Here is a 21,007-nt window from a genome sequence, read left to right on the forward strand (position 1 = left end):
CATCTTTTCGTTTTATTTGTGGTTTTCTCTTCTGTGTGTCATCGGACCCCACTGCTTTATTTTTTTGCTTTTATTTCTGTTGCCTTGGGAGACTGACCTAAGAAAACCCTGGGACGACTCGGGACAGAGAATGTTTCGCCTACCTGCTCCTCTACGAGTTTCACACTGTCTCCCTCGCGTTTGAACCCTCAGGCCACCGGGAGTTTACGCGCGCGGCGTGGGGGTGCCTTCTGACGCCACTCATCCGCACGCCCTGTCCAGGTCGCCAGCACCACCTGCGGAGAAGACTCTTTCCCATTTGATAGTCTCGCGCCTTAGCTGAAGATTAATTGACTGAAGGCATGTGGGTTTATCTCTGGGCTCTTTCTTCTGTTCCATCGATACATATAAATACGGATATTTGTCTTTTGAGGGCCGCACCTGCAGCAGAAGGAGGTTCCCAGGCGAGGGGCTGAACCGGATCTGTAGCCGCCGGCCCACACCACAGGCACAGCAGCGCCAGACCCGAGCCGCGTCTGCGACCTACACCGCAGTTCCCGGCATCGCCGGATCCGTCACCCACTTACGGAGGCAGGGACCGCACCCGCGTCCTCCAGGACACGGGTCGGGTGTGCCACCGCTGAGCCGTGACGGGAACTCCGGCGCCGCCGCCGCCGCACTGCTCTGGCGCCTGCAGCTCGAAGTGCTGTCTGAAGTCTGGGAGGGTCATGCCTCCCGGCCTGTTCCTCTTCCTCAGGTTTGCCCTGGAAGTTCAGGGTCTTTCGTGGTTCCGTATAAACTTGAGCGTCATCTGTTCCAATCCTGTGAAAACCGTCCTGGGCAGTTTGGCCGGGAGCGCTGGAAACCTGTAGATTGCTCTGGGCGGCACTGGCCGAACTTACTCCCTGCCGCCCCCCGACCCGTGGACACAGCCTGTCCTGCACAGACGCGGGTTCTTACCCAGGTTCCCCAGGTGGGGAAGGGGCTGTGCCACCGGCTGTCACCGAAGCCTCTGCCTCGCTGAGTGGGCAGATGCGTAGTGGGGCCTGGACCCACCACACAAGAGCTTGGCTCAGGACTCCGCCAGGAAGAGAAGGGGAGGGGAGGCCGAGCCAACAGAGCGAAGGCCAGGAAGGGAGCACAGGGGGCAGAGGCTGCATTGGGGGACAGACGACCAGGCCAGGCCTCGCCTTGGGCTGGGGCTGGGGACACCCTGAACCAGGACACTGGTGCCCGGGCAGGGGTGCGACTGCTGGCAGGGGTGTCTTCCATCTGGCTGGTCCTGGAACGCGGGCTGTGTCCGGGACCTGCAGGTCCGGGCCGTGTCCGGGAGCGCCCGCAGGCCCTGCCTCGCACACATTAGCCCCGACAGCGTGAACAACGGGGTTGTGAAAAATTCATGTTTCTATGTGACTGCTTTTTTTAATTGGTTGGTTTAACATTTGAGATTTGATTTAATTTCACCGTGATTTTCCTCACCATGGGGTCAGGCTGCGAGCCAGGGAAATCACTGCCGCAGCTGCCATCATTAGCGGCGGGGAGCCCGGAGCACGCGCCCCGGTCCCCTGGGCGCCAGAGCTGCGTGCGGCTCCGGGGCTGCGGTGCGGTGGCCGCACCTCATGCTGAGCAGGGAGGGGCGGGGGGGGGGGGGGGCCGCGGGCATCTGTCCCACAGTCTCCCTCCCAGATCCCGGGGGTGAGGGGGCTGGGTGCCCACAGGCAGGGTGGCCGGTGCGCCCCTGGCCACACCCACACGCCCCTTCCCGGGACCTGGGCTCCTTGACCTGCCGGCCGAGAGCGCCTTGGGCGGCGTCTGAGACGGGGCAGTCGCAGGCTGGACCAGTGTGGTGGGACTTGGAGAGACAGCCCCGTGTGTGGCCTGTGGCCCAGATGCCACCTCTGGGAGGTGACGTACGTGGTCAGGGCGCAGCCGCAGGGAGGGGGGCGGAGAGTGACGCGCTCTCCTGCAGGCCTCCGTCCCCTCGGGCGGAAGAGGCCCTCAGAGCCTCGGGCCAGGCCCGCGCTCGGCGGCGGGTCCATCGCAGGAGGCGAGACCCCCCCGACCCCGCTGCCCCGGCCCCCGTGACCGCAACAAGAAGGCACAACTGCCCTCCCCCCAGCCCCAAGTACCGGACAGGACAGCAAGGCCACCCTGCGCTCCAGCCACCCCGCCCCTGAACGTGTGGCTCAGGCCTCCGTGTGCCGGGGCCTCTGCCTCCGGAACCTGCTCCTCCTGCGACCCTCCCCAGGCTTCAGGGCCCACGTCAGGGTCTGTGCCCCCCGTGGGCCTCCCGGGGCCTGCAGACGGCCAACCGCCTCCCCGTCGCTGTCCCGTGTCCGCCACTCGCCCAGCACTCCCTGAGGGCTCTGCTCGGGTGCTGAGGACTCAGTGGAGACGAAAGGCACGGTTACTGCCCAGGAGAGCGCCTCCTTGCTACGGGGACCGGCGGGGCGTGGACGGCTGTGGAGTAAGATGCCCCACAACCCTGGACAGAGCAGCCGCTCCTCCGGGCAGGACAGGGCCCCGCCTCTCTGAACCTGCACTTTCTCAGGGGAAAATGGGGCCCAGGTGAGGGTTCAATGCCTCGACGGGCGGGTCTCAGCTGCGAGCCGGCCTTCCAGGCTTCAGCAGAAGGGCCACGCCTGGGGTCTGTCCGCCAGGCTGATCCCGCCCGCTGCCAGGAGGCAGGGTCAACTGGAGAAGTGCGTCTCTGTGCCCAAGGTTCTCCACACCTCACGCGGCTTAAACACGGCCGTGGGGGGCACCCCCCCGCCCCTGCCCCCACCAGCTGCTGCCGGGGAGTGAACGAGTGCCTGCCAGGTCTGTCATTTGCTTCATGTTTTTTCTTTGACTCAACCACCTTTACAGATCGACTTAGAGTCAACTCGAAAGGGAGCTTTGAGAGTTCCCGTCGTGGCTCAGCAGTTAACAAGCCCAACTAGTGTCCATGAGCATGTGGGTTCGATCCCTGGCCTTGCTCAGTGGGTTAAGGATCTGGCGTTGCTGTGGCCGTGGTGTACGTAGGTCACAGATGCGGCTCGGATCTGGCGTTGCTGTGGCCGTGGTGTAGGCCGGTGGCTACAGCTCTGATTAGATCCCTAGCGTGGGAACGTCCATGTGCTGCAGGTGTGGCCCTAAAAAGCAAAAAAAAAAAAAAAAAAGAAAGAAAAGGGGGGGGGGCTTTACATGTAACGTGGAAACAAACGCTGCCTGCTCTAGACAGTAACCACGAAAATGAGCTCAGCAGAAACAAGACAGGGGCCCTGAGGCTGAGGCCCACCTGCCAGCGGTGGAAGGAATCTGCAGGGCCAGACGCCACGGCCACTCCAGCAGCAGTCGGTACAGCAAGGGGGACCGTGACCGGGCACCCAGGTAGTCCCCAGGCTCCACCCTGCTGCGGGAAAAAGCGTGGCCAGGGGAGGGATGAAGGCTCCCAGAGCCCAGCCAGCCTGGTGATGCCTGGTTAGTGTCACCACTGTCACCAGGTGGGTGTCAGCAGAGTGCAGGGAAGGACTGAGGGCTGGGGAGCTGGTTAAAATCCAGTCAAAGGTTCACCGAGCCCCCCAGGAGTGACAGAGGGTGAGGGCAGCTGGTGTCTGTGCCAAGTTGAGCCCCAGCCCTGGCCTGCGTGTGGCTGCTGCAGACAAGGAAACGGGCTGGCGGCAGGGGTCAGAGCCGGGCATCACCAGGCCTGCGGAGCCCTCCCTGGAGGGAGATGAGCACACGGAGGCCCAGAGGGGTTCAGCCCACTTACAGACGAGACTCAGTCCCGGGTCCTGGCCGTGCTCTCCCCCGTGCTGCTCCATCCTGCTTCCCACGGGCCCGGCGTCTGGGGCCCAGGCAGAGAAAAGCCGCAGGGGGCCTGTTGGGGACTGGAGCCAGGACCGCAGGAGGGGCTCAGAAGGATCAGACCAGGCCGGGGCCTGCCTTCCCGGCGGGGACACGCCCCGAGGAGAGGGAGGGGCTGCAGGGGCCACAGCTCACCTAGACCCATGGGGCTGCCAGCCCGGGCCCCCAGTCTCTCTTGCGGACACACAGGAAACGGCTCCTTAACCCCGCAAGGTGCCGTGGTCACCGGGCAAGTAGAGCCCCTCCCAGAACAGGGCTCAGTGAAACCGGCGCGGAGGCCACACCCTCTGGCCACTCCGTAAGTGAAGCTTTGGCGACACACAGCCACGGCCTGGGGGCTCCACGTGCCCGACCCGGGCCACGCTCCACAGCTGCGCCAGGGGTCACACCTGACACACGGAATTGCTCCCCCACGCTGGCCCTTCTCACACAAACTCCCTCGACCCCTGGCCTGGAACGCCCTCCCCGGACCTCAGCCCCCGGCCCCCACCTCCCACCCAGAGCTTCCACCTCAGCTCTGAGCCTGTCTCTGACACCTGCCCACTCTGGAGGCTTTCTTTTTCTTTCTCTTTCTTTTTTGGCCACTCTGCGGCCTATGGAGTGCCTGGCCCAGGGATCCGATCCGAGCTGCAGCTGTGACCTACGGCAGTGGCGGCAACGCTGGATCCTTGAATCCCCTGCCAGGCTGGGGATCGAACCTGCAGAGACACTGCCGATCCTGTTACACCACAGCAGGAACTTCCACTCTAGGGATTTTATTTTTATCTTTTAACTTCATTTTGCTTTTTAGAGCTGCACCCACGACATACGAAGTTCCCCATCTAGGGGTCGAACCGGAGCTACAGCTGCTGGCCTGCACCACAGCCACAGCAACAGGGGATCCAAGCCGCGGCTGTGACCTACACCACAGCTCACAGCAACATCGGATCCTTAACCTACTGAGCGAGGCCAGGAATCGAACCTGCATCCTTACGTATACGAGTTGGGCTCGTTATCGCTGAGCTACCACGGGAACTCTGCTCTGGGGATTTTAAATTCTATTTGTCTGAGAATTTCTGACCTGAAACCAAACCCTCTCCCCCAACACAAACAGACCCTGAGTTGGGTAAGGGGCAACCCAGCCCCAAGGAAGCTGAGGTGTGCACCAGCACCCCTGCCCCGTGGCACCAGCACCCCATCCAGGGTGCCAGCCCCAGACTCGCGGGTTCTGGGGCTCACAGGGAGTGCCCAGGGGCATGAATGTGAGCCCCGTGAGGACAGAGGGCTGGGCTGAGGATCAGCCCCCGGTCCCTCTGCCAGGGGTCTGTGCCCATCTTTGGTGGGTGCTTTGGAAGCCCCTCCTGAAGGGGTGCAGGAGTGAGAGGCAGGACAGGCACCTGCAACCACTAGGAGCCCCGTGGCTGTTCTTCCCGCCAAGCCGGGGCGCGGGCCGAGGCGCCACGTGGCTGAACAGAAGTGGGACCAGGCAGGCTTCCCCATCCCGGGCCCAGCACACGTCCCGCTGCCCTGGCTTGCCCGTGGGGAATTGGAGGTGACAGTCAGAGACCCTCTGGCTCTGTGGGGCCCGGGGCCCGACCCCCGTCCAGGTCAGAGTCGGAGAGGGTCACCCCAGGGGTCAGTGTGCACCCTGTCCCCGAGCCCTGGCCCTCCAGCTCACGGGTGTCCCACCGAGACCCCAGTTCTCTGGGCCCCTTGTACCACAGCTGCGCCCCAGGACGGAGACCAGAGCCTGGCCCCGGCCCCCAGCGCCTAGACCCGGCTGGGCCATGCAAGGTCTCAGGCACGTGGCCCGCTGCCCCCACGCGCCTTTCCGACCCCTTGGAAAAACCGCTTTTATGTCATTTACCACGGCTTCGCGTCGGGGGAGGGCGGGACAGGACGAGCCGGAGCTGAGACCTGACGCGGGACGGTCTGCGCTGGCACCGCGGCCGCGGGGAGGCGCCTGGGCCTCCTGGCAACCAGAGGCTGTGCACACAAGCTACCGGAGGGTGCCTTCCACAAACTTTGATGTGAACTACTTCAGTTTGCACAGTTAGTCAGTCCTGGCTGCCTCGGAGCCTCAGCATCAATAGCTGGGACAGCGCGGGGAGGAGGTGGGGGGGAGAGCAGCGGCTCCACCTTGTGGGGTCGCCTGCACCTGTCCTCCGATGCAGAGGTTCAGGCCGCCGAGATGGGGACGGAGAGGCGGTCCTGCACCTGGGCCCCTGGAGGCTCCATGAGCTGGACAACAGCTCCTAGAGACCCCTAGGGCCTCGGGACCGCGGTCCAGCCTAGCAGTGCATGGCACCAGCCCAGGGTCCCCAAGGGCAGGCGCGCCCCCCGAGGCCGATGGTGCCTGAACCAGGAGTCCCTGTAAAGGCAGAGGCGACGGTCCCAAGCCTGGGGAAGGGGCTAGCGCGAGAGTCTCCTGAGCCAAGCTCTGGGTGGGTGAGGAGGGGGTGCAGTGGGTCCCCAGCCCCCCCGCCCCCACCCCGGATGGGCAGAGGGGTCCTTCCGGGGCCGACATGTGGGATCCTGGCTGATGCAGGCACTCGCAGCACCGGGTCAGGCCAAGGCCTGGTCATGCCCTATAAGGAACAGACAGGGCAATGGGAGACTCCGGCCTGCAGGGGCGCGTCCAGGGTGGGAAGAGAGCGAGGAGGACTATTTCGAGGTCGGAGAGGGCTGGGTGGCGGCCCAGGACCTCTGAGGGTCTGCTAGGTGGGGGGCCAGGTGGTGCTGACCTGCTGGAGCCCAGGGTCCAGGTGGGAGGCTGCGGTGAGGGTCCCAGTTCCGGCACTCGGCGCCCACAACGATGGCCAAGGAGCAGGTGTGCTCCGCCTGCCGGAGCAGGAGACGAGCTGCCAGAGGCAGGTTCAGCGCAGGTCAGCGCAGCTGCACTTGGTGGCCCAGGGGGAGGGGCTTGGGGGCGTGGAGGTGACCCAGGGCTGGGTGCCTCTGCCTGGTGGGTGGAGGTGGTGGCGGCACAGGCTGTGTGCAGGGTGCCATGGGTGAGGACACTGGGAAGCACAGGACGGCGCTCCCTCCTCGACCACGGGGCCTTTGCACAAGATGCGGGAAGTGAAACCAGCCTCTTCCAGCGCACTGTGTGGCCTTTCGGGGGCCCACTGCCCACAGGAAGGAAACGACCCGTGTCCTTGGGAAGACACCGCCAGGCAGCCAAACCCTAGGCCCACTCTCCATCCCTGCCAAGAAGCCTCAGCTTCCTCCCAACCACCTCAGTGACCAGAAACGCGGTGCCCGCTCTACGCCAAGCCAGCGGATCTTCATCCATCTTTGTCAGCTCTGCCCCGACGGCGGCAAGCCTGTCCTTGCCCTGAGCTGAGGACCGGGCCCGGGAGCCCTGTGGCTGCCCCTTACCTCCAGCCCTCAGCTCCCAAGTCAACCCTCCCCTGCAGACGGGCCCGGCCGCACAGCGGGAGTGGCCTCGGATAACCCCGAGCCCTGGCCTCTCACCTGCCTCGCAGGGGGCAGAGCCGAGCACACACTGCGGCTGCCTGAACACCCGGAGCCGCTGCGACGCGGCGTGGGCCCGGCCGGAGAAGCCAGAGGACCTGCGGTCAGCCTGCACTTGGAGCACCTCCACCTGAAGTTCAAGGGCCCCGGAAAGGCAGATTCCCATTACAGTTTCCGCCTAGATCTCGCGGTTACGGCCGGAGACGGGACGGCCCAAGTGGGCTTCCTCTGTCAGGAGCCCGGACTATGCCGAACGCCCACCAGGGAGGAAGCCCAGGATAAAGACGCTGTCCGCAGGCCGGGTCGCCCTGGTGGAGCCGGTCCGCCCGCCACTGCCCCGTAGGGCCGGCCGGCCTCCCTCCCTCAGCCGGGCCTCGGCTGGCTGCACAGCGGCCCCGACCACCGGAGCCGGCCCCCTGCGAGGCCCCCTCCCCACCGCCGCTGGGCGCCCCAGTCCTGTCCGAGCAGCCCGGGAGCCAGGATACAGGCCCGGCCAGAGCCGGGATACAGCAGCTCGTCCAGGAGGAGCAGCGGTGCTGGGAGCCCAGGGGGTGTCTGAGCCCGGAGGCCGCTGGCCAGCTCCTCACTGGCCGGGGGCCTGGAGGCCAAACACCTCGTACTCTGTGCGGCCCGGGAGGGGGCGGCTCCCGGGCTGTTCCCGAGCCGAGCCAGTGGGAGAGGAGGCTGCAGGACTTGGGTGGCAACAGGTCAGGTTTATGCACAAGGGGGCACAGACCGAGCGCCCCGAGGGCCAGGGGTGCGCTTTAGAAACACCACCAAGGGAACCCCCTCCCTGTCCCTCAGACGACTCGGAGCAGACACCCCAGCGAGTTCCTGGACCCCACGTGTAGTAACGGGGTCACCGCCCTCCTCGACGTCCCCCTCCTCGGCTGGGCAGTCCCAGGGGACACCAGGCGGGCCTCTGAGCGGCGGGAGGCGCGATGGCCCCGTGACCGTGGAGGTGAACCACGCGGGGCGGGCGTGACTGTACCCGGTCTGACGAGAAGCTGTGCTGCAGCCAAACAGCACCCGGCCCCCCGCCCGCCTACACCCGTGCTCGGCTCCTCACAGGCACCTCTGGGGAGACCAGGGCCTCTGGCCTGACCCTCCTGGCCGTCTCCACCCTCGGGCAGCCCCGGCTGCAGCAGCCGTGCCCTTGAACCTCAGCCCTGCCTTGGCACCCACCAGCAGCTCAGCCAGCAGCCAGCCCTGGGGGCTAAAAGTCACCACACCTGCATGTCACCTGCCTGCTCCTTGGCCCCATGACAGCTGAACTCCACTCAGTTACACAACGTCCCCAGATGCAGGAGCATGTCAGAGACTGGCCTGGGGGACAGAGTGGCTGGGGCCAGGCCTCCGCTGCCGCCTTCTTCCTGGGATCAGCTCAGCACTCGATGGAGTTGGCGGCACCCGCAGCTGTCACTTCTCGCAATACCTGACCTCCGTCAAACCGTGGACTCCCTGCCAGCGTCTCAGGAGAGGCAGCAGGATGGAGGGGGCAGGGACCACCCTGGCTGGGCCTCGGGGCGGGCGGCGCATCCCGGCTGTGGACCAGCGCTTCTCCTGACACAAAGGCCCGAGCATGTGAATGAAGTTTCCAGGAAGCCACCTGCCAAGGAACTGGCTCCAGACCAGTCCCCCTCCAGCCCCACGAGGGGCTGCCTCCCACCTGCCCGCTGCCCAGACCAAGCTGGTTGGCCTCACTCAGCCAGCGAGACGCTGGGGCCATAGCGCCTTGTTGCAGGCGCTCTGCTCTCAGCTCACCCCCTCGGAGCCACCGTCCCAACTCTGCTGCGCAGAAAGGGCAAGAAAGCTTGATATGGCCTCCACGTTCCACCGCTCAGCTGTGAGCGGATGAGGAGAAGCCCCAGGAACCCAGGATTGCTGTCAGCATCACAGAGGCCGAGTGCGCGTGCACACGCGTGTGTGCTTGTGTGTGTGTGCAGGGGTGGGGGCCAGCTTGACACCTGCTGAGGGGAATCCCCGGCTCCCCCCTCCTGAGCCCTGAGCCCCTCCTTCCTCCAGCCAACAGCTGTTGCCAAGGCAACCCCAAGATGTGTGCCCCCCAACCGCGCTTGGCTGCTCAGTCTCCAGGACACGGGATGCCCCCACCCCAACAGCTCCAGCTTCTCCCCAGAGCCCGGCCTCACCCACAGCTACCTTCTTTCCGAAGCCACCAACATGGGGACGGTCCCCTCGGCCCTCACCTCCCTGTACCAGCAGCGCAGGAGGCTGGTGGCCTGTGCCCATTAGACAGGACACCTGAAGGCAGGGGTTTGTCCCGGCAGGGCCACTGCAGGGCCCACAGTGGGCAGGGCACGTGAGCCAGATGGTGGAAGGGCTCAGGGAGGGGCAGGCTGGCATACATGCGAGTCTCCTGCCCACACCTGAGGCAGCAGAGCTGGGCGGTGTGGACAGGGCCCGCCTGCAGGGGGAGCAAGGGAGGCTCCCTGGTGCTGCACAGGAGGGGCTGTGGGGGCCTCCGCCTGAGCTCCCGTCCGCTGCTCTGTGGGTCCATGGGGCCCAACAAGTAAGTCTGTGGGGGCCCCAGGCCCCGCCATCTGCAAGCCAGTCCCTCCTGGGCCCGTGGGCAGGCAGCTTCCAGAAGGTGGGACCCCCAAAGTGCGAGAAGAGTCAGGCTGACAGGATGGCCTGGGGGCTGGAGGACGGCTTGGAGTCCTCCTGGCGGTGTCCTGAGGCCTACACCTCGCGGCCTCGCGAACGGCCCCGGGGGACCCTCACTTATGCTGATTTCTCAGGAGCAGGTGCCCGCGGGGGGAGGTGGGGTGTGCCCACCCAGGTAGGACGTGTACACGGGCCTGAGCACCGGGTGCCCCCCACATGCCCACGTGCCCTGGGAGCCACAGATGCCACTGAGGCTCACGGGGTCGAGCCTCACCTAAGAAAGGTGCCCTGGCTTGGGGGATGCCGGGTGAGTCACCTCGGTGGTTCTGACCTCATGTGCAGCACCTTCCCACAGCCTGACAGGGGCCGTTCCTGCGATGACACCCTGAAAGCTGTCTCCATCTGGCAGACACCCACCCAGTGCCGGCCCTGGGTCACACCTGACGCGGGGACAGCCGAGGCCAGGCCGTGGGACGGCGGGACAGACGCACGGCCCAGGACAAGCACAGCAAACCAGGAGTGGGGGCCGCCGGGGCGGGCTCTCCAGCTTCACACTCAGCCCGGCGCCGGGTCAGCCTCGGGAACCTGGCCCCAAAGAGGACCAGCCCCCTGCCCAGGTGCTCTCACCGGGGCCAGGCTGGGAGGACAAAGAAGCCAGGCCGGCTTCTGCTTCCCTGGGAGGCCGGGCCTGAGCTGGGCTGCGAGGATGCCTGATCTGGACCCACGGGCCGGGGGAGAGGAGCACCAGGTGGACGGCCCTGTGCCCGGGCCTGGCGCCTGCAGACCGCGGCCGAGTCCAGCTCCAAGCCCGCCGCTGCCTGGCCTGGGGGCTGAGCACGCACTTGTGTGTTTCGGGGACTGCAAACACGTCCGAGCTGCTTACAGGAGCTTTGGTCACAACCGCTACCACCTGGACGCGACCACGACGTCCTCCGGCAGGTGGTGGATGAAGGAACTGCGGTCCATCCAGACCAGGAAACATCGCTCAGAGCAGGACAGACGTGAGCTCTCGAGCCAGGAAAAGCCAAGGAGGCACGTCCAGTGTGTACCACTACGTGAAAAACGCCGACCTGGGAGCTGCAGACTGTGTGTCCACTGCGCTCTGGACCAGGCGAAACCGGGGAGACGGTGCGAGGAGACCAGGCGTCACCGGGGGTGGAGTGGAGGCGGGGAGCAAAGGGGTGTTTAGTGCACGAGGCTGCTCTGCGTGATGTGACGGCGTGCGTGGGTCAAAACCCACGGAAGAACCGTACACCAGGCGGGGTGCACCGCGGCCTTCACAGTTGACGGTACCGTTCACTCTACCGCAGACACCCCCTCGTGGAGGCCCCGGGAGCCAGCCCCACCCCCGGTCCCCTCCGCACGGGCACGCGTGGCAGGCTCAGATCCCGTGGGGCTCAGAGCCTGGCGGGAGAGGCCGCCTCCCAGCTCTGTTCCCGGCCTCCTGGACTCACGCCTAGGACGCTGCGATGACAGCACCACAAGAAGGCGCTCAGGCCTCGGTGGGACCTCCCAACACGGCACCGTGTCTGCAAGGGGCCACCAATCCGGGCGGTGGCTTCGAGCGTCCATCTGCCCACCAGTGTTCAGCAGGGGCCTGAGGCGGAGCCAGAAGCTGCAGTCCCGACCAGGACGTGGAGCCCCAGGAGCGAGAGACGGCCTCCCGGGAGCCAGGCCGGGAGTGACCCGCAGAACCAGGCCCGGGCCTCCGGGAGGGGACACTGAGACGGGGAGCGGCTGAGGCCCCAGCCTCCGTGCCAGAGCCCTCTGCCAGGGGGGCCTGGCCAGGCTCGGACCCTGGTTACGGGGGAGGGTCAACCTGGAGCAAGGACCCGCGGGCGCGGTGCTGGCCCAGCCACAGCGCGTGTCCTGCAGGGTCCCTGCAAGCAGACGCCATCGCAGCCCCAGGCCACAGATGTGGAAACTCAGGCTCAACAGCTGTTTGTCTGACTCCAGAATCTGTGTCCTTGTCTTGCCGGTGCTCTGAGCGGACCCCGCGAGGCCCTGGGTCAGGTGTGGGGAGGGGGCCGCAGGCTCAGGGCTGTCCCGTTGCCCCGTGGGCGGCTCTTACAGCCTCCTCCTTCTGGCCCGGGTGCCAGGGGTGGGGTGGGGAGAATTCCTGCGACCCCAGTGAGACAGGCTGCACAGAGGGGAGGGTGGGGCGGTGATCACGGCCCGCCCACACGCAGAGCTTCTGGAAACTACCTGCCTGCACAGCTCAACAGGCGCCCCCCGCTGCCAGCTCACGTGGGACAAACCTGCTTCTTCCACGGGCGAGGGGAGGCCAGGCCCCGCGGGGAGGAGCCACAGCCCCCACCTGCAGCAGCACAGGCCGTCCTAACTGCCCTTACTCCCTCCTCCCTGGAAACTCGCCTTTGGAGAACAACCTGCAGTGGCCTGGAGGCTGCCACTCCCCGGGTCCCTCCCCAGCCTGACCCAGGGCCGCAGAACCTGTGCGCCAGCCTCGGGCAGCAGGGCCCAGACAGCTCGGGGGACTCTGCTCCCACTGGCTCGGCCAAGCCCCTTCCTTCAGGCCTTAAGGTAGGCCAGGCTCACAGGGAGACCCCTCTGGACCCAGGAGGCCAGAGGAGTGAGAAGGGCCTGGAGTTGCAGAGTCTAGCGAGCCGGCTGAGTGCCTACAGGGTCGCAGCTGCTGCAGGACGGGGGCGGCCCAGTGCACCTCACCCCCCGAGGCCTGCTGGTGGGCGGGCAGGGTCTGTGGGCGGCGGGCCTGTCTGCCCTGCTCATCTCCTCTTTGGCTCCCTGCCCGTCCGCGGCCCTGAGCTGGCAGGCGGGGCAGCTGTGGGCCGTGTATCCCGTCCCTGGGCTCAGCGCTTCTGGCAGCAGCAAGAAGGCAGCGATGACAGCAACCTGCCAGCAGAATCCGTTCCAGCGCTCTGCTTGAGATTTCCCGCCAGCAGGCTGGCAGCTCCCAGCCCGTCCTCAGCGCCCCCCCATGGCAGCGCCCCCTCGGGCCCCGGCGCCTGACAGCCCTCGGCCTTGGAAGCAGCTCAAACCTGTGCCGCCAGGGAGCCCGAGAGGAGGGTGCGCTCACGGGAGGGGGCCTGAGTGAGGTGACAAGGCAGGCGCAGCACCGTGGGTCTGCAGAGACCACCCGTGTGGGGGCAGCAGGCCGTGCAGGGGTACGTGTGCGTGTAAACCTCGATCCTGACTCCGTGAACACAAACACGCTTTCCTACACGCGCAGACACCCGGAGGAAACGCAGCAGGCCGGCAGCGCTTGTGTTTGGGAGGTGGGATTCCACGCGAGCCGTGCTCTGGATTTTCAAGGATCCGTCAACACGAAACACTGGGGAGAGTTTTCCCAAGGTTTTGTTTTTATAAAGAGTCATCATTTCCGCTAATGAACATGCGAAATCCAGTGAGAACTGTGCTTCGTACTTTGCAAGACCCACGTGGCCAGTGAGACCCCAGGGACCGGCTCCGCACGGGGCGCCTTTATTTACGGACTCTTGGTGAAAACCGCACGGGGTTTCTACAAGCTGTCAGCTATCGAGTACCCATCAGTGACCCCGAGTGACTCCCAAGCACAGGGAACTACCCAACAGTGACGAAGTCCACCTCTGACGGGTTATTTAGAGACTCCGGGTTTGCATGTTTTACTTAAAGGTTTGAAAAGCTTCAGGAGGTGTGAAAATGGACAAACATGACCCAGAAATCTGAGAAATCTAGAAAAAACGCTGCGAAATGTCAGGAGACCAGAGACCAGGCTGAGACGCAGGTGTGACCGCAAGTGGGGAGACCGCCAAGGAGGGGACAAAGGAGGGGACAAGAGGGGGCCGCCCGCCGCGGATGGGCCAGCGGGAGCCAGACGCCAGCCTTCAAGGGGTGGCCGCCCGGAGGCCGAGCCCACGGGGACCCCCTCCTGCCTCGTGAGCTCCATTCCCGCCCGTCTCCTGCCTCTGCAGCCTCCCCAGGACGTGGCGACAGGCCACCCCAGCACCCTCCAGAGCCCGGCCGGCACCGGGTTTATCATAAAATCATGACGGAGCAAAGAGCCATCCTGTTTACTTCCGAATTATGCTTGAAAGGCGGGTGTCACACTGGCTACGGGTTTTTTTTATAAAAAAGGAAAACGGCAGTTCCCGTCGTGGTGCAGCAGAAAGGGATCCGACGAGGTACCATGAGGTTGCGGGTTCGATCCCTGGCCTCGCTCCGTGGTTAGGGATTCGGCCTGGCTGTGGCCGCGGTGCAGGCCGGCAGCTGTAGCTCCAATTAGACCCCAGCTTGTGCTCCTCCATATGCCACGGGTGCGGCCCTAAAAAGACCAAAAAACCCCCCCCCAAAAAACCAAAAAACGCCCTGGCAGTTGGTTCGTTGTTGCTACAAGCACGGGCAGAGACAGATAGCAGGTGTGTCCCCGCGGCAGCGCAGGGGGCTAAGTGCAGCCCCCGCCCCACTCCTGGCGCCGTCTTCATGGGGGTCGGGAGCGGGGGTCGAGCCCGCAGGTTAGTGATGGGACCGGGCTGCTCCACCCAGATCTCCAGCCCGCCTGACCTCCTGGTCGACGGGTCAACCTCCAGCTCTGCCCCGGGACGTGTCCTCCCACCTCCACCCAAACGGGCTTCAGTCCCCACGACTGGCCCAGCCCAGAAGCCTAGATGCCACCCAGGCCAAGGCCACCCTGACCCAGAGGGGTCCTGCTCCCAGGCCTGCCTCACCCTGCACTGTGCCCTGGCAACACTGCCTGGGCATTAGGGCAAACGCGCCGAGACAGGCCCCTGCCCCCGTCTCCTGGGGGTCCCTGCAGCCTGGCTCCTCCAGCACCTGGAGAAGCACGGGTTCAGTGGCTTTTCTCCCTTGTCTTGTCACCGTCTAGCTGCACACCTGGCAATGCCCAGGGCACCTCCCTGGCCCGACAGTGGCTCCCCCCACCCCTGGCCCTCAGCCCTGGCACTGCTGACACCGGAGCCCCCGCCTTGCTGCCCCCAGAGGTGGGGCTGACGCCAGGAGTGGAGGGCAGCTCGGGGCCTGGGGTCCCGAGAGAGCTGGGGGAGGCTGGGCTCAGCAGTGCCCTCGCTGCGGCTGCCCACGCCTTCGTGCGGCCCTACCTTGAAGACGAGGCAGTCGGCCTTGCGCTCGGCGTACATGGACGTCAGGCGGAACTGGCCCTCGGTGGTGATGTCCACCTGGTAGCCCGTGAGCGCGTAGCACGCCTTGCGGAACTCCTGGATCTTGGTCTGGAAGACCTCCTTCAGCCGCTGGTTCTTCAGCTCCGCACTCTCCACCTGCCTCTTCAGCTCTGCGGGGAGGGGAGGGGAGGCGGTGAGGACAGAACGGGCGCAGAGGGGCCACGGGCCACGCCGGCGGGCCCAGGCCGACGCCCGCGGCTCCCGGGGGCAGAGGAGGAGCGGGAAGCGGCCTGGCGACAGGGCTGGGCTCGCCCCGCTCCAGGGGGTGCAGACGGGGACCCCGACCCTGGACGGCAGCCCGGGGCCCGGCCGCAGCCTGCTCGGAGAAGCACGGGGGTGGACGTTATCTGGAGACTGGACCGCACGCCTGGGGGTTTCCCTGCCGGCCGCCCGGAGACCAGTCACCGGGGGCCAAGAGGCTCCCTGGGCGGCAGGGTCTGGGAGGCCCCTTGGGCCTATTCTGACTGGACGGCTCGGGGCAGAGAGCCCTGGCCCCCGCCAGTGCTGCAGGCGCACAGCCGCACAGGGAGATACCAGCTGCGTTGGTCCCAGAGGTAACCTAGCGATGCCATGAGCCTTTGCCCGGGCGCCTGCTGAGTCATTAAACTTCGGTTAAGCCCCACGAATCAGCGAGCCTGCCTCTACTCAACGCACACAAGTTATCTCCCCGCTGGAGCGGCCCTGGACCCCCACGGGGACGGGGACAGACCCCTCCTTGGGCTGACCCCCCAGGATCCGTGGCATGTCTGTAGCTGGTGTGGGTGCCCTCCCTGATGGGGCTGGTTTAAAAGGAGCAGGTGCAGAACGGCTCACCTCGGGGACGGGTGAGGAGGACAGGGAGCCTGTATTCCAGAGAGAGCCCCCCAGCCTGGGCTGTCCGCCACCCCCACTGGTTCTGGGTCCGTGGGGCACACAGCTGCCTCCTGAGGCTGTCTCCAGGATGAAGCTAGAAGCGAGGGGCTGGCGGCCGAGCACCGGGTGGGTTCGGGTAGGAGCTGGGTCAACTACTGCACAGGCCCCGACATGCTTGGCTGTGACCACGTGGCTGTGGGGTGCAGGGTCCCCCCCGCTGGCCAGACGGACACAAGGGCTGAGCCCCTGGCCACAGACTCACAGCATCGGAATGGCTTCCTGACCCCAGGACCTGACTCCCAACAACCTCAGTACCGCTCACATGCTGGGACACGCCGGGGTTCTGAACCCACATGTCGGGTCCTGTCTACACGGCCTGCAGCGTGGTGGGCAGCCTGGTACCGCCCCCCACCCCCACTCCCGGGCTCTGAATGAGGATCCTGGGGGCAGCACTGCCCCTGCAGCCTCCCCGCGGCGGCTGTGCTCCCGGACGTCCGAGCACCTGCCACTTGGCTGCCCGCCGACCGGCTCGGTCCCCCGGCCCCAGACGCTCTTCTTCTGGAGTTGAGAGCCTCTGCTGCGGACGTCGCCAGGCGAGCAATCAGACCGGGAGACCGAAAGGAAACGGGCAGCTCTGACCCCGGTGCTCTTCCCTGTCTCCCACCGGCCCGAGCAGGTCGGACCAGTCAGCGGGGAACGTCGGCTCCAGGAGGGGCTTCCACCACCCTTCACCGCGCCAGGCACAGCGCCGCCTTTAGCAGATCCCAGACGGCCAAGGGGAAAATCAAACCCAGTGACAAGTGCATTCCGACCTGGGAGAAGGGAACCCCCTCTGCCCTCAGCGTCGCAATGCTGCCTGTTAGTCCACAGGCCCCAGGAGCAGATGTGCCACTGGCCACTCTCGGGGACCATGCTCTGCGCACCTGGCACCGGGACCCCCGGCAGGCACCCCACGAGGCAGGGCCGGAACTTGGGGCTCAGGGGCGGCTCCCTCCAGGCCACACGGTGGGCTGGGGCAGGTGGGGCAAGAGGGAGGCTGCTTCCAGCAGAGCCCACCCAGCGAGGTGGTCTGGGAGGCCGGGGGCGACCGCCTCGGTTTGGGGCAAAATCAGTGTTTTGACCTCCGCCGCCGCTGCCGTTGATTCTTGCAGCTCAGTTGCTTACACACACGCGCACACATAATTCTCAGGACGGTGTGGATTAGGTAAATAACTGACAGGCCCTCCTCCTTGGAAACGGCGTAGCTCTGAGTGAGCGCAGGCTTCCTCTGGCGGGACCGGGTGGCCGTGTGCGGGGCACTCGAGATGCTGTCCCAAGGCCCAGCGCCCGGTCTCCGGCCTGACCTGCGGGCGACGACCACGTGTGCTGACAGGGCCAGGAGGGCAGACGAGTGGCTCCCAGGGCTCGGCCAGGCTCCCGGCCACCCGCCCAGGACTCACTGCCACGGACACGTCCAGGCCACTTGGCTGTGCCAGGGACGGTCACCAGGGACGGTCACCAGGGACGGGTCACCAGGGACGGGTCACCAGACACTCAGGATGAGGATTCCCACGTCCGGGCCCAGCCCAGGCGCCCCTTCCCCCCGGCGCTGGCCCAGAGCACGTCCACACACGGAGAGGGTCCCAAGGCCCTGTGCCCGGGCCGGACTCGGCAGCTCCTCCCGCCTCTCCCGCCCTTTGAGCCCCGCCCAGCCGCCGGCTGGCCGTCTTTCCTGAGCCAAACCGCCCTCCTCGCCACCCCCTCCAGCCCCTCCCTGCACATCTGGGGGTGGGAGGGGAGGCAGGTGGACCAGCGGGCATCAGGAAGAGAGGACCGGTTGCCCAGGGCCTGGGTGTGGAGCGCAGGCCCCGGGGTGCAGGCAGGAGTGGACGCGGAGGTCCAGGAGCAGCGCCAACGCTCCCGACCTGGCGTGCGGCCTGGCTCAGGCCCACTGGCTGCCTCCAGCCACATCCGAGGGGCCGCCTGGCGGTCCGACCCCCAGCTGTCCTCACGGTCACCTCCAACACCCACCCCCCCGGGAACTGCAGGCGGCGGCTGGGCGAGCTGTGTGGCCAGGACGCAGGACAAGCTCGACGGCGCTGTCGCGGACGGGCCGGCGGGGCAGGAGTCAGCATGACGCCTTTACACGCACTCACCTCCGGAGACCCAGGTCCCCGCCCCCAATCTGGACACTGGTTTTATCTTGGAGGAGTGGTTAGCGGTAGGCGGATGGATGGACAGACAGACAGAGAAGGGAGGCGTGAGCCCAGCCTGCCTCTGCAGGCCTCCAGCCCTGGTCTCGCGGCCAGCGGAGCCCGGCGGCCCCTCTACGTTACTCAAAGCGCACACCGCACGGCCTTCAGTTTCCTTCTCAGCAGCTTGCAGGCAGAGGGCAGGGGGCCGTGGCGCAGTGGCAGAAACGGCCCCGGGCCCCGGCAGCAGCTCCTCCCCCGCTCGGCCAGACCCCACCGCCGACCCCACTCTGAGGGAGACCAGCGCCGGCACCCAGCACTGCCTGCTCCCCCTTCCGTTTCCGGGACGGTGGAGGTGCGGCTGGGCAGCACTCTGAAACATGCAAAAGACCCTTGGGGCAACCCCAGCGGTCCCGTGTGCCTGCCTGGCCCGGCCCTGGGCCCTGCGGACAGACCTCCAGCAGTAGCACCTGCTCCGAGCACCGTGGCCTCCATCCTGGGACCTCTCAAGGCCGCAGCCGAGTCCAGAAGGGCTCTGATGGCAGAGCAGCGCTGCCCACCGCCTGGCCGCCCATGGGGAAGGCAGCCCCTCACGGGGGAGGCAGCGGGGGGGGGGGGGCAGCGCAGAGCAGGGACCGGAACACAGGTCTCTGGACTTCACGGCCGAGCTGCTTCCTGGCCCGAGCCTCCTGCCGGGACCACCGCGCTCTGAGCGGCCTCGGCCCAGGGCGGCCCAGGCGGCGGGTCAGACTCCCTGTTCTCCGGGCTCCCACCTCCCCCGTCTGGCGCGGTGTAGCCCCCGTCCTACTCGAGGGCCTGAGTCACCCAGACAGAGCTCTGAGCTTCTAAGAGGAGCCGGGCGCTGAGGAACAGCCTCTGCCCCCCGTGTCCACCTGCACAGGCGGCTTCAGACCGAAGAGCCGCTCCAGGGCCTTGCCCGCGCCTGGGCAGCGTCTCCCGAACCCCAGCTTTGACGTCACCCCGGGGGGGTCTGGTCTCCCGCCTCGGGTCCTCCTTCACAGCCGCTTCCACGGCACAGCGGGGTATTTAGGGAGCATCCTCCTGCCGACAGGAGCCCAGGGGGCGGGACCGGGTCTCGTGCTCGGAACCGTGTCCCCAGGGCATTTCGAGGAGCACAGACGCGCTGCTGTCGCTTGTCGCACACCACACCCCACAAAACCCCTAAAGGAGGCTGACCCAGGCGTCACCCCCACCCCCCACCGCCCAGACGCGCCCACCCCACGGAAGGAGGAGAGGCGGCGGACGCGGGGCTGGGCGGGAGGAGGGCTCAGCACACGGCGCAGGCAAAGCAGGCAGGGCGCCAAGGATCCAGGCCTGGGTCTGTCCGAGGGGGTCACCAGGGCTCCTCTGCCCAATGACAGCCCTGCCTCTCCCGAGCAGAGGGCAGCAGGGACACCACGACCAGCCTCACGCTGGTACAGAGGAGCTGTGGCTCCTGGCTCTGTTTCCGACGCCTGCTTCCCGAGGAGCCAGCCCCCACGACGCTGCCAGCGCTGACCCGACCCTCGGCTGTGCAGGGAAGGGGCCCGGTCCGCAGGGGGCTGGAGGGCCTTCACCCCCCCGCCTCGCACTCGGTCACCGCAACCGCCTGCGCCGGGGGATGCCCCCGGTGGCTCTCTGAGCCTGGCAGGGCAGGAGGGGCTCCCTGCTGGCCCCCCCACCCCTGGCAGCAGGGGTGCGGCCCCTCCAGGACACGGGCTGGGGCCGCACCTCTGTGTTTAGTGGATGGACGAGCCCCAGACGGAGGTTCCCCGACCCGCACGCAGATATCACTCTGCCTCCTGGTGAGGGGTCAGCAGAGCTGCAGGGAGCTCCTGCCGCAAAGACAGAATGAAGCCCTGCAAGAGGCCACCTCTCCATCCGTGTTGGAGAATGGAGCAGAGTCCACCCGCTGCTGGACGTCCACGCGCGGCCAAGACAGACGCCAGGACCCTGCAAACACAGCGCTCAAGACAGTCCCGGACAAGAGCGGAGGAAAGACCACGCGAGAGGCTGGGGCCCCCGTACCCAACTAACAGGGGTTCACGTGCGAGATCTCAGAAGGAGGGTGGGAGAGAAAAATTCAAGAAAATCCCAAAAAGCCTCTGCAAGCAAAGGGCGTGTCTCTCCAGGCTGCGGAGGCCGCCGTGATGATGCTCAGAGCACGCGGACGCCGGGGACGGGGGACGTCCCAGCCTCGGGACCACCTCCTAAAACCGAGCAGACCCTCAGCGGAGGGCAGCCTGCAAAGCGCCGGGGAACCGGGCTTCCGCCTGGAACGTTCCCCTGGGCAAGAGCTGGTCTGCGGGGACAAGGGTCTCAGAAAAGACCCTGCGCCTGCTGTCCTCAGCTTCGGAGGACACGCCCTGATGACCAGAGACGGGCAGGGGGACACAGCAGGCAGCTGCCCCGGGGATGGGGGTCCGGTGAGCGCCAGGCAGGGCCCGAGGGGAACGCGGCCCAGGAAAAGGAAGCCACCCCGCGGCTGACGGGCGGCAGCTCAGCCAGGGGACCCTAGGGCGTGAGGCACGAGTGGAAACCAGACGGAGTCCAGGACAGAAGGACAAAGGGCGCCCAGGAGGGGATGGGGACCTGTAACCACCGGACGCTGTGCGTTCCGGCCGTGAGACGAGGTCCCGCGTCCCGCACGCGGCTCTAACCCGTGTGGGACTCGGCCACCAGGGGCGGGCAGGCAGGGAGCCGTGTGCATGGTCACATGGCTTGAAAGCCGAGGCCGCGCCTGCCCCAGGGACCAGAGCCACGTGCGCGCCGGCCTTCACTCAGGGCGCGAGGCGTGGCGCACGGCAGGGCTGCGTCTGCCTCGCTCTGAGCCCACGTTGGCATCCGCTTTCGTAGCCGTGAAAGGGACCACCCCACGTGCCCTGGTGCCCTGGGAGGAAAACCCGGGGGGTCAAGGCAGAC

At 66.5% G+C, this 21,007-nt stretch overlaps 1 protein-coding gene across 6 annotated transcripts in view; it reads right to left on the minus strand.

The window, feature by feature from the left end:
* MAD1L1 (mitotic arrest deficient 1 like 1) overlaps nt 1-21,007 on the minus strand; it is a 309,825-nt gene that overhangs the window by 26,599 nt on the left and 262,219 nt on the right. For 4 of the 6 annotated variants that reach the window (XR_014839941.1, XM_085016334.1, XM_085016335.1 and 1 more), the window contains one exon: nt 14,982-15,172. Coding sequence is in view for 4 of the 6 variants with exons in the window: in XM_085016334.1 (XP_084872460.1) it covers nt 14,982-15,172 (191 nt within the window). In the remaining 2 variants the exon portion in view is untranslated. Of the gene's footprint in view, nt 1-4,381; nt 4,674-14,157; nt 15,173-21,007 lie in introns of those variants that run through there. The other 2 variants (XR_014839939.1, XM_085016333.1) reach the window with 2 other exon arrangements.

Source organism: Sus scrofa, chromosome 3, assembly GCF_054392235.1.
Source record: "Sus scrofa isolate SSC_HxYL_T2T_F1_AM1 chromosome 3, Sscrofa_HxYL_maternal_Yorkshire_Landrace_v2.0, whole genome shotgun sequence".
Taxonomy (NCBI): Eukaryota; Metazoa; Chordata; class Mammalia; order Artiodactyla; family Suidae; genus Sus; species Sus scrofa.